This window comes from Montipora foliosa, chromosome 9 (genome assembly GCF_036669935.1).
Source record: "Montipora foliosa isolate CH-2021 chromosome 9, ASM3666993v2, whole genome shotgun sequence".
NCBI lineage: Eukaryota > Metazoa > Cnidaria > Anthozoa > Scleractinia > Acroporidae > Montipora > Montipora foliosa.
The window spans coordinates 28,570,054-28,582,553 of NC_090877.1; the positions used below are offsets into that span (position 1 = coordinate 28,570,054).

General features: G+C 40.8%; 1 protein-coding gene across 2 annotated transcripts in view; it reads left to right on the top strand.

The window, feature by feature from the left end:
* The window catches only part of LOC137972031 (testis-expressed protein 47-like), a 90,108-nt gene that overhangs the window by 69,637 nt on the left and 7,971 nt on the right, over nucleotides 1–12,500 (top strand). The window contains exons 7-9 of one of the 2 annotated variants that reach the window (XM_068818833.1): nucleotides 7,328–7,387; nucleotides 10,041–10,104; nucleotides 10,461–10,556. In XM_068818833.1, the coding sequence (XP_068674934.1) occupies nucleotides 7,328–7,387; nucleotides 10,041–10,104; nucleotides 10,461–10,556 (220 nt within the window). The remainder of the gene's footprint in view (nucleotides 1–7,327; nucleotides 7,388–10,040; nucleotides 10,105–10,460; nucleotides 10,557–12,500) is intronic. The other variant, XM_068818834.1, reaches the window with a different exon arrangement.

Sequence of the window (12,500 nt, forward strand, 5' to 3'; positions counted from 1 at the left end):
TATCCTACAGCCAGCAAGAATAAACAACCCGGGAGCTCCGCTTTTAGGCTTGGCTAAATCTATATATTATTTATTTACACATTGTCTTTTGCCACTCTTTACCTACCCCTCACTAGGGTAGAAAAGTGTACTCTTTCCTAGTCACATTATTAATTGTTAAGTCCTATTTTGCTTTAAGGAACTAATCATCCTCTTGGCAATGTCCTCCACAGTTGCATAGAGCTGAACATTTCAGACTCACCTCGTGGCATTTCCATTGGCCAGCGCATCCCTTTTTGCACCCACAGTGGATAAGCTTATAGCACGACTCTTGAGCTTGTGGTAGGGCTGTCCACACAGGCTTCCATTTACTTCCTTCCCTTTTCCAGCCCCATTCCTGCAGACGTGGAATCTGTGGCTTTGCAATCAATGCCTTTCCCCACGCATGCCCTGCCTAGTAGGCAACACACAGGGTGTGCTGCAAGAGAGCTGCTGGTGTTGGTGGAATGTTGTGGAATGTCCTCGATTTCTTTGAGAAGAACTCTTGTCTGGCGTCATTCACTGTCACTGCTGTGCTGGTTCTGCAGTACAAAAGCACAACAAACCTCTCAATCAGTAACATGTTGTCCTCGGAAATGATCTCTGCAAAGAGAGCTCAGCCAACACATCCATTATCCCAAGCAGATCGTTTGCCTTTACCAGAGAAAAAGGAAACGGTGTCACAACCTGTTACGGCATGCAGCATTGGAAGAGCCTTGGCCTTTTGTAGTCCCAGATGAGAAGCAATCTCATATATTGCCAGGTACCTGAAATGTTTATCGGTGTGAAAGGCGATCCAAACTTCATCAACATCAACGTCAACGTCTTGCATTTTGGAAACTGCAAGAGCAACAACATTGGTGTTGATGGTTCTTATCATGACTCTGCGGCATCCAGACTGCAAGGCAAGAAGCACATGGAGTTTAATGCATGTATCCACTTCTTCTTGGGTACAGTCTTCCTTGTATGTGCTACATAGTTCCTTTCCTTCTACATGACAGGATTCTAATTGTTTTGAAAAGAAGTGGAAAAGCTCTGTCTTGTTTTCATTGACGCATAAGGAAGTCTTCCAGTTTCCAGTCTTCTCTCCCTGGTTGCTGCCTTGTGGCTTCCCTGAGGATAAACGTCCCAGATGGCATCTTTTCTTTTCAATGGCTGAACATGAGAACGTTGTCTGTGTACTCTTGAAGTGTTTTAGCTGCCCCAAGTGATGCCATTTGTACTACGACAGCTCCATCAATTAAGTATAGCGAGTGTCAACTTCTGAACAGTCCAGTTGCTTCAAAAACCTTTTCCAAACAACTCACAAGATCCGACTTCTGGCCTTCTCTCATTCTTTCAGATGGTAAATTATTGGAGATTTTCTTCGCGACTTTGACAAGCAATATACAATCTGGAGAATAGGGCACAATCATCTTTCAAGGCTGCAACTTGTGTTTTTATCTTGTCTGATTTCTGTTCTAGAGGACTGCCAAACAATGGATGATTGTTTATTACAGAAGTCACTTCGTTGGTCCTTTTGCCAAATCGTTCTGCAACGAATGTATTGTACTGTATTTTACCAGTGGCTACCACGTTCTTTATATAATTACTGTTTGGATGGCAGGGTCTCCCACAATTACTTTTGGGTCTAGTGCATAACGATCTTGTCTGTCTTCCTCAAAGGGATTTCCCACTTCCTTAATTGTGAACACCAGTGATGCGACATTCTTCTTAAACACAGCTTGTACACCTGGTACTTGCTCGTGATGGCATGTATCCTCCTTTGTAACTGATTGGATTGGTTTTTAAACTCCTCTGCCATTTGTACAAGTTCAAGTCCAGCAACCGTCCATCGTAATAATGCGCCAGGGTTCTCAGTAAGTCCAACAGCACTACCATTAGCTTGTTCGTGAGCATGATCCATTGCTATGGATGAAAATACCCTTCGATAAAACTACTTATTGGGCTTAGTAAGTAATTATTCATTTACAGAGAAATAATGTTCTCTATTCTCTTTTTCCCCAAAGGGATAAAGCTTGACTAATTTTAGGTCCCGTTTGAACAGCAAAACCAACTTGAACATTGTACATCAAAATCATTACTGTTTGGTTAGATACTGATTACTACTTTTTTTAGAATCTATGAACCTTAAATAGCTGTACTGAATTACTCCAAAACGAGTTATTCTTTTACAAATAAAGCAATGTTTTGATTTTTAACTTTCTCTCTTCTATGGAAGCAAAAAAGCGTAATGACCTTTTTTATCAGCTTTAAAATACACAGTGAAGCTGGTTAATTCTTGTTTGCATTATTGTGAAAACCTTAAGTGAATAAGAAAGGACGGAGCAGAAACGTTTCGTGTTAAAAATACAAGTGTCCTTACACTGCCTGTTAATGGGTGCTGCCATCTTGGATGACTGTGGGTATTTTTTTGTTTACCGTCTTTCATAGTTAAATGATGTAAAATGATAGACCACGTGATGGATATATGTTTCATGTCACAAAGATTTTTTGGTTGCGCTGATAAATGTCAGTGTCTGAATCATAAAACGTGAACGTTCTACCCGAAAAAACAAATGATTTATACCAACCTCGTTTTCATGTAGACTGAAGTCATTTGAATATGGCCACGCCCCCCTTATCCTCTTATAAAGGCACTTTTTCGCTGGCCCTATATCAGAGAATGATCGGTACCTATAAGTGTCATCCTACCAAGTTTCATGCTTTTCGCTTAACAGCTGGACTAGTAACTTCACTTTGCTCTCTGTGCTTCACACTGATCCTGACGTGGATGGTTTGGGGTCAGCACCAACTGCCCTAGCTGGATCCAGATTTTGTGGCTCTTCCGCTTCCTTTGTTTTAGTTAAAAAAGAAAAACGGTGCATATCAATGCCAAAGATAGGTAGAAGCAGAAAAATTATCGAGAAAAGCAGAGGCATGAGAGGGGAATGGATCAGAGTAGTTCCAATCCTTTGCTCTAACACTAGTGCCCGTAACATTTTGTGCTGGCTGTCCTTCGAATGCTTAGAGCTCTACAAGTGGAATATTAACCACAAGAAATTTGATCGAAGGCTTCGAATTCAATGGCAAAGGTAACTTCAAAAATTCCTGGGGCACATTTACTTGTATGCCAAAAGTTTTAGGAGGAAATAACCTCTAATCAGTCACAATTTGCACATTTGCGACAATTAATTTGCGAGCCCAGAGATCGTTTGGTGTTTGCTGAAAGTGGTATTTTTCCAGTTGAAATGTGCTGTTTGCCCAGCAAAGTCAATACAACCAAGGCTGACATCAACTCCATGGACTACCCACTGACCCTACTCCATGTACCATGCACTACCCCATGGGTGTTGATCGGTTACTTTGAAGATGTACTGCAAAAGAAATATGTTTAGGTGCATGATCACTTCCAGGTTCATTCGCTGTATTGGTCACCTCTGTCATTTTCATTTTCATTTTCACTGCCTTTTTTCCCCTTTGTTGAAACCATTTTCCTCGCCTTGGTCTTTGATGGCCAGTCGCATTTTGATTACTTATTCAATAAATCCTTTACATGTTAATGGGCATGGATTTATTTGTTAGTATCACATGGTTAAAAAGTAGACATTCTAAACAAACTTAAGTTATTTTTAATTTATTTGAGTCAAGAAAGTCATCATTGGCTGTCCATCAGGGTCGACGTTGGCTGGTCAGTCCAGAGAGTCAGCACGGGCACAACTGACTGATGGGCCACAAAGCCTGCACTTGATCTGCAGCAGCGATGGCATTTGCTACAGATGGCGTCACTTGATGCAGTGGAGGAGTGACGTTTCTCTTAGGCTCTCTGGTATTCCATACAGCACCTCTCTTCATTGGCCAAAACTGAATGCTTTAGCGATTGATGCTATTCCAGATGTTGTGGGGCCTTCCCCTCCCTGTTGTTTGGAGAAATGCCAGAGTTCTTGAGATGTCTCTTCAGCACATCTTTGTTCAGCAACTTTTGCCCACCCTGGCTCCCCTTGCTTTGCGCAATTTAGTATATAGAAGACTGCCTTTGGGAGTCTGCTGTCCTCCATTCTGGGGACATGCCCTGCCCAGCGCAGCTGCGATGTCGTAATGAGGGCCTCAGCACTTGCTGTGCTGGCACAGTGCAGGACCTCGAGATCTGGAATGCGACCCTGCCGTCTGATGTAGGATGGTGCACTGACGACGTAGCTGGATTTGTGTCAGGGCCTTGATGTGTCTGCGGTAGAGGGTCAGACTCTTTGTGGTGCAGAGTAGGCATGAGAGCACTGCAGCATTGTAAACCATGACCTTCGTTTTGCAGGTGATGTCACACCAGTTCCAAAGACGTTTCTCAAGTGAGCAGATGCTGGTCATCGTGGTGCCTAGGAAGATGAAGGGGGACTCCATGCACTCTCACTTGCTCAGGCTCTCTCATGCTGTTGCAACAGCATGTTGGGGGCTGGTAGAGTAGGTCGGTCTTTGAAATGTTGATCCTGAGACCAAACATGTCGGCTGCACAGTCAAAGCGGTCCACAATGTGTTGGATGTCTTTGACATTGCTGGCCACAAGAGCTGAGTGATCTGTATAGAGTAACTCCCTGATGCCTATTTCTCTGGAGGCATGTAGAGAGCTTCCCATCGGTTCTAGTGCTCCCTTGCACAGATTGACCTTCATGGTGTCCAGTAGGGCTGCGAGATCAAGAAGAAAGTGGAGGCAAGCATGCATCCCTGCTTCATGCTGTGGTTGACTGCAAAGGCTTCAAAAGGTTTCTCTTCAACTGAGACTTGCCCTTTCTTCCCTGTGTGGTACTACTGCTTGATGATGTTAACAAACTTCTCAGGGCATCCATAGTTCTCCAGCACTTTTCCTAGGGTTCCCTATCCACTGCGTCAAAGTCCACAAAGAGAGGATGGTCCTGTTCCACTGCTTTATCCTGAATGTGTCGCAGTGTGAAGATCATAACCTGATCTTAAGCCACACTGACTCTCTGGTAGGACCTGCTCTGAGATGCCTTTCAGCTGGTTGGGGATGATCTTTTCCACAACTTTTCCAGACATTAGGGCACTCCGTTTTCCTGTAAAAGAAGAAACCTGACGTCTGGCCAATATGTTTCTGTTGCAACAGTACCTCAAAAGTTCTTCAAAATCATGCAGCCAAGCCAAAAATTGCTTGGCAGGGATGAACTGTAATTTCATGAACTCCAAATCCTTCTCCTTGCATTTAGAATGTGTCCTGTGCATTTGGTGTGCCAACAGTGGGGTCAATCGGTAGTCCGTCCAACAGCCATTAGCGTTTCAGCAATTTCTTGCCTTTATACTACAGAGTAAGAAACTTCTGAATGTGATTGGCTAAGACCAGTAGTATTTCAGCCACATTTGACACACTTTATGGTAACCAAATTGATATTGTTTCTAATTTTGAAACAATGGCAGAACGATTTCCCGATTGTGACGTGAAACAACTACAAGAACTTAAGGAAAATGCAGACAGTGCGAGCACTATGAAAATCACTAAAGCCTGGTTTACTGATTGGACAACCTGGGCTGAACAAAATAGATACAATCCGGATTTTATAAGCTACGAAGCCAAGGAACTTGATGAGAAACTTCAGAAGTTGTTGACCGAGCTGAGAAAGAAGGATGGTTTGGACAACCAGCCAGACAGTTTGTGGGTAATGTTAGCGTCCCTGGACCATCATTTTTTAATTTAAAGGTAAAAGGCAGCAGAACTTGCATGGTTAAGGACATAGAGTCAGTTAACGGCTGCAAAGTACAGAAGGAAAAGCTCTCTTCCTCTGTGAACGGGGCTATGGGAAACATCCCCCGTGCATCAAAGGCACTGACCACCGAAGATGAAGAACTTTTGTGGTCCAAAGGGGCTTGTTGGCGTCCCTAATAGCAACAATGGTTAGGTTTTTTTGGTGACCCAGCATTTTGGATTAAGAGGCTGCCAGTTACACCACAACATGTTTGCAAAAGATTTCGTCATTTAGTAAAGATGACAATGGTGTCGAGTATGTAACGTATGAAAGAAAATTTCACAAAAACTCACCAGGGTGGACTTCACAAGAAAAGACAGTGGTTCAGCCGAGAACGTCCGAAATGTCCAGTCAGTCCAGACCTTAATGATTGAGTGCCGAAATTGCAACTGCGATACAAGGAATTGATAATGGAGATCCACAGAATTAACTCCTTCTTGAAATATATGGCTTTTCAAGCCGTGATTGGATGAAAGACGCTTATAAATGACAGTGAATGAAAAATGCTGGTGAAGAAACTCAGAGTAGCCAACCGACCTCACTCCACAATTAGTGGTGTCACTGGTCATACAAATGAGTGCTCTGTAACTGACTTGTGAAAGATGAGCAACAGCTGATTTCCTCAGTCATAAGCTCACAGATAATTAGGCGGGCACATCCAACCAACACTTTCCACGTGAAATGTTTGGCCTTTCCTCTACTGTGACAAACACGCAGATGATAAATGAAGAGCGGCAAATGACAACAATCGACAATTTTCACGGCTGTCAAGTCACCATTAACTAACAGCTAAGCCAAAAGCTTGCCAAGCAGAAGAGTGATGTTCCACAGGCCAAAATCAATAGTTGATAATTGTTAACTGACTTAGATTGTTGAGACTGTTGTTTGAAGCTAAGATTTACAAACATAACAGTGCAGTTTTGAATCGCAGTTGAGAATATTTGTGTGATGTTTTAGCAATTGCATGTTTTATTACATGTTGTAAAGCCAATACTTTGCATGTTACTAAATAAATTTATGTGTGTTACTGAGGTGAGACATTTTCTCAGCCTATAGCATAAACAAACTGCTAGCCTCCCACGCAGACCTCCTTAGGGCTTCGTCGTGCGTTCCTCCCCCTAGGTTTCTGCAGGGTATATGGGATAAATATGGGTTATGATATTTCAAAACTTATCAAATATCACACGCCTCTTTGTGGCTTGTGATATTTTGGTGAATTTTGAAATATCACTTGCAGTATTTATTCAAAAAACCCAACAAACCATGCTATTTCCTTTACTAATTGTAGCCAGTTATCGAGCAATTAAGGGAAATCTAAAGGAGGAATAATTGTGAAAATTTTCTGACTAGTAGCAGCCTACTGTTTGCCGTTGACAGCAAATGTAGAGTTAAATATTGCTGTTGTACAGTGACTTAGCCGTGAATTATGTGGGCTACCAGAAGCAGAGTGTAAGCAGTCTAAGTAGGAAGGGTAGATTTCTAATGTTTCGGACTGTAAATAGGAGGCTTAAATAAAAAGAGTAGCAATCACCACAGTGTTGCAATTCAGTCTAAAATGGTGCTAAAATGATTTCTTCTTTCAGGTTACAGAAGCGTTGACACTGATCATAAAGTTAGCAGAATATTTAGCAAAGCTTCCAAAGGTTAATATTGATTATTAATTTATGGTATTATTATGAAACCTTGTTGAGGCTCAATAGCCAAGCGAAGGAGAGAGAATGTGTTCTCCTTGCTTATTTTAATTCAGTTGCAGAATCTTTTTCGACTGAAGCAAATATTCATATTTGAAGAGTGGGTCTGTGGACGAAAGAGAGAAGGCATTCTCGCACCTATATGGACAATTCAGACACGTGAAGAATTCAGGAGGCTTCAACAGGATTCGAACCCATGACCTCTGTGATGTCAGTGCAGTGCTCTAGCAACTGTGCTACGAAGCCACTCAGTTGGGATCAGGTCAATTTGTTGGGGCTCGTTAGTTCCTGTGAAAGGACTCGATGAATGAAATAGCTAGAGATTACTTCATGGAAAATGCACGCGTACGATTTTTATTCACGAGTTGAGTAGTATCAGAAAGCGAACGAGTGAGCGCAGCGAACGGAGGAGGCCGTGGGAACTGAAGATCACGGCAATGAACATGTACAAGTACAAAGAAGGATTACGTTTTCGCAAACGTTGGCCGTGTAGCACTTCACGGCCTGCTCCCGTCTGACCTTGTAGCTCAGTCGGTAGAGCAGCGGTTATCTAACCCGAAGGTCGTGAGTTCAATTCTCACCCTGGTCAGAGTTTTTCTCTGTCCTTGTGTGGGCCCATTTCCATTAGTAGGGATAACGCTCACATTTTTCATATGGGGTACAAAAGTAGCACTTCACATTACAATCTAATCAGTTAAGTTTGTTTAAAGTGAAGAGTCGCTTGTCAAAGCTACCGGCGCTTTGGGTTTATTTCCCTTTCCTTGCCTCTTTAGTTGTTTTTGTTAGGACTAAAGAAACTCTCTGGTTTTCTCAAATACCAGGTCGTTTTGTTATGCTTGCGGAATAGCTCTTTTTCTTCAGTTGTCGTTCCAACCCAGCCACTAAACTTCGAAGGAAAGTCGGCTCGTATTCATTGCCTTCTTTAGTGCGGACAGAGATGATAAATTGGTTGATGTTTTCAGTATTCATTCAGCTCAACCGCAGGAATAACGTCCATTTTCCTATCTTCGACCTTCGTTTTCAAAAGTTGTTTAAGTAATCGTACATCTCGTTCAGTTTTTTGAGCGGCATTTCTGTTTTCTTGTTCTAAAATAAATTCCTCAACTGAACAAACCACGGCCATTTTTCAAAGCGCACGGTTTTTGTGCAACGGCTGTCGGATGACGTTCCATTCGATACGTTCATTTATCACTGGTGAAATTTCGTCGTTCGCGTTACTGATTGGACGAACGATATTTCTTCACAGTGAAATTTTTTCGTTCGTGTTCCTGATTGGCTACATTTAGAATCAGTACGAATTTTATTCACTATGATTTTCGTGGATAAATCTCAGTACCTATGAAATAAATGTTTGTTTGAAATGTGGGTGACAGACGAAAGAGAGAAGTGATACTTGCACTTATATGCAACAACAGCAACGACAAAAATAGAGAACTATGAAGTAAGTAATAAAACTTAAGTAAGGTGCAATGCCCCCTTAAAAAATTACAAAAGCTAATCCAGCTAGGAGGCGGAATATAGAATTATGTATAAATAAAGGAAGATAGTCGATCCAGGGTGGCACAAATATAAGGATAAAAGACAGGCAAACACAAAAACAACAACAAGGTCAACGAGGTCACTTGAAATAACAAAATGGAGAACGAAAAGAGGACGTTTTAATAAAAGTAATGTGACTTAATGAATTACTCTTTTAAGGCACCCTTAACTTTGTATAAGCAAAGATTTTTTAGACTCCTCAATAGCATTCCAAAGAACAGCCCCCTTAAAACGAATGTTGAATTCCTCATGCTTTGTCCTTGCAGAAGGAATGCAAAATGATGAGTTAGAAGCCAGTCTAGTTTTATACTTGTGCCTACTTGATATGGGAGTAAAACAATAATTGAAAGCAGAAGGTGACAATTAAATATAAAGATATAATTCAGGTAATATATAACATCGAGAAATTTCATAATATACAGTAGGAGAAGTATGATCATTATAACAAGAAAAAGTGATAATTCTAACAGCCGTCTTCTGCAGAACAATAATATGATGTAAAGTGGGTTTATATGGGTCATGGTTCAAATCCCGTTGAAGCCGTCTGAATTTTTCAGGTGGCTATAAGAGAAATTGTTTAAATTGTGCATTCGTTAGGATCTCTTTTATTGGAGGTGTGGCCCGGTGGCTTGGTTGCATTCAGATGGTCAAACTCTCACTCTGCGCCAGCTTGCTTAAAGCTTTGGTTAGAATTAACCTGTGGTAAATACCATGACAACCTAGATATTTTGATAGTATTTAATCATTGGTTAGCGCAACCCAAGCATCGCACATTGTGACCCTGGTATGCATCTTTGCTATGGAATTTGCAAATGGCGATTAAATTTAATTCCACCACTCTTTTTAACCAAACAGTAGCTTCAAATTTCTTTTGACGTTCAAATTTGCCAGTCACCAAGCAAAACCAAGAAGTCGTTGTATCAACAGCCAATAACACTCGGTTCGCACATCAATAACAAATGCATGTTGGGTATTTTAAAGACACTTTTATGTCTATTTAAATCATATATGTGTATTTAAAATGAAGTTTAGTTTATTCATGACAGTTTCTTTTTTCTTTGTAAAGATTAGTCTAGCAAACACCATGGATCACTTACCAGAGAGGGTTCCAGACCTACTGGTACGGCAAGGTAGCAGAATGTTTCATTGATCACAAGCATCATTTGCATGAGAATCCTTATAACTGACCATTTGCTCAATCTGATGTGATAGGGTATGAAGAAAACAGGTTTAACTTGGTCGCTTGCACGTCCTTATCTTTTTCCCTTGTGTACAGAATTAACTTGGATTAGATGGGATTGCGTTTGATTCGGTAGAAACTGCTGCTTAACTTTTTTGTTACAGCTGCAAACCAGCTTATGGCGATGCTTCTCATGAGGTATCGAGAGATACCCTGTTTTAACAAAAACTTATCAATAACACTGTTCCATTATGTCCATTAGAAAACTACAACTCAAACCAATTAACTTGTATTGTTTCCATGCAGATCTCATGGAATACATACTGAGCTCGCAAGACCTGAATACACCTTCAGCTTACCTAATGAGGTATACAACACCCATGGACATAGTTCTGGAGAGTGGTACGTAAGCAGACATTTCTCCTTCTTTATTGCTGTAATTAAACTCCTGCACAGCTTGAAATTCGTACTCAACTTAACAATTCACTACGAAAAGGAAATATACAAATACAAAGTTACAAGATACTTAAAACTAAACTTCAGAAAGCCAAAACGACGAAAAATGAACTACTTACAAGATCTGTACGGCAACTCTTGGTACAATAACTGACTTACAAAAAGACTGAATACAGTACGTTTATACGAAAGACCAATACCTAATGAAGCAACGAAATGAACAAAGGGAATTACACATCATTAGGCAACAGTGTTCAAGTGCATTGAATAGACGCGATGACGAAGCAGATACCCGACTAATTACTACATGCGGAATTTAGGCATATTATTATTATTATTGTTATTATTGTTATTATTGTTATTATTATTATTATTTCGTTTCTCCTAAACTTTCAGTTGTTCAAATTTTACAAAGAATATGCGGAATTTACAATTCAACGCGATATTCTTGACTTAAAGATGGACAGTGACTCTAATGTGTGGAAAGTCAGTTGAATGAATAGACTGCTTTCACGATCTCGCAGTTCTGTGAGATTACCCACTTCTGGCATTGTCTAATTAGATTGTTTTTGTCCTTTATACCTATTTTATCCAAGTCAATTACAAGATGTTTATTATAACCTGCTAGGACATCAAATACAATGTTCACTTGAGTAACACTAAATCTAGGGTAAAGTCTCTTAAGGCCAGCTCTTAGGTCTGTGTATTTGTGCTGCTTGTATAAGGATCATTCATCTATACATCCTACGTTGCACACAGTTCCTTCAATCAGGATCTATTGTTCCTTCTTCTTGTCCATGACCATGATATCAGGTTTATTTGCGCCGTCTTGTGGTGCTATATCCAGCTGTATGGGGATATCCCAGAGGATTTTGGCTTTCTCGTTTTTCACAGAGTTTTTTGGTAGGGATTGCTGGTACCACGGCGTCGAATCTTGGTATATGACGAAACCATACGATGATAGCATGTGATGATAAGCCGGGCGCAACATGCGATCGTGTCGTGCCTTGTACAGAGACTGAGCAATAGCAGAGCAACTACATAACAAGTGTGGTACTGTCTCTTCCTTCTAGTGACATAGTCCGGCGACATATCAGATCTCTTTCTCCGTCTTTTAACTTCTTTCTACTTTATACCTTTGTTGTTAGCAACTGTTGTAGAATACTGCTATATATACTATAGACAACATCTGGGATGCCCCTCCATATCTTACTGATGTTATAACTTTCCTTATCCAAGTCTTCGTCTTGCCATTGGTTAACAATGTACTGTGCTACCCAGGGTTGTTGCTTTACCTCTTCCTCAAATTTCTTCTCTATTTCTTTCTTGAGTAGAGATTTGATGTTTCTTGGTTGACATTTTGTAACCTGAATTTGTCCTTTGTTAGATATAATTGTTGGTGTTTTCTTCGAGACGTCGCAATGTATGTCAAAGTTTAGTTGATTTGCAAACATCTTCGCACCTTTCATGATTGATCTTAAAGACTTTGTTTCCTTGTACTTTTGGAAAGTCGCGACCAGTTAGACGTGTGGGTCAGTGCTGCTTGTCACGTAGTGTGCCGTTGTAATCTTTGTTGATTTGTACAAAATCTTTAACTGCTGCAGTCCTTTTCCTCCTTTGTGAGAAGGTAGTTAGATCATAGCATTAGACTCGTGATTGTGTTTACGTCGATTTTCGTTCATTATTTTACGTGTCTTTCTGTCAAGTTCTTGTAGGTGTTGAATATTCCATTCTGTTGTCCACATGTGATAGAGAAGTACTGGAATTGCAAACAAATTCTTACCTATGACCTTTCGTGGAACTGATAGGGGCGATGTTCATATCACGGATAGTCGTCTAAGGTATTCACGGTCAGCCACTTTCTGCAGTTTTTGTTCGAGCTGGGTGGCA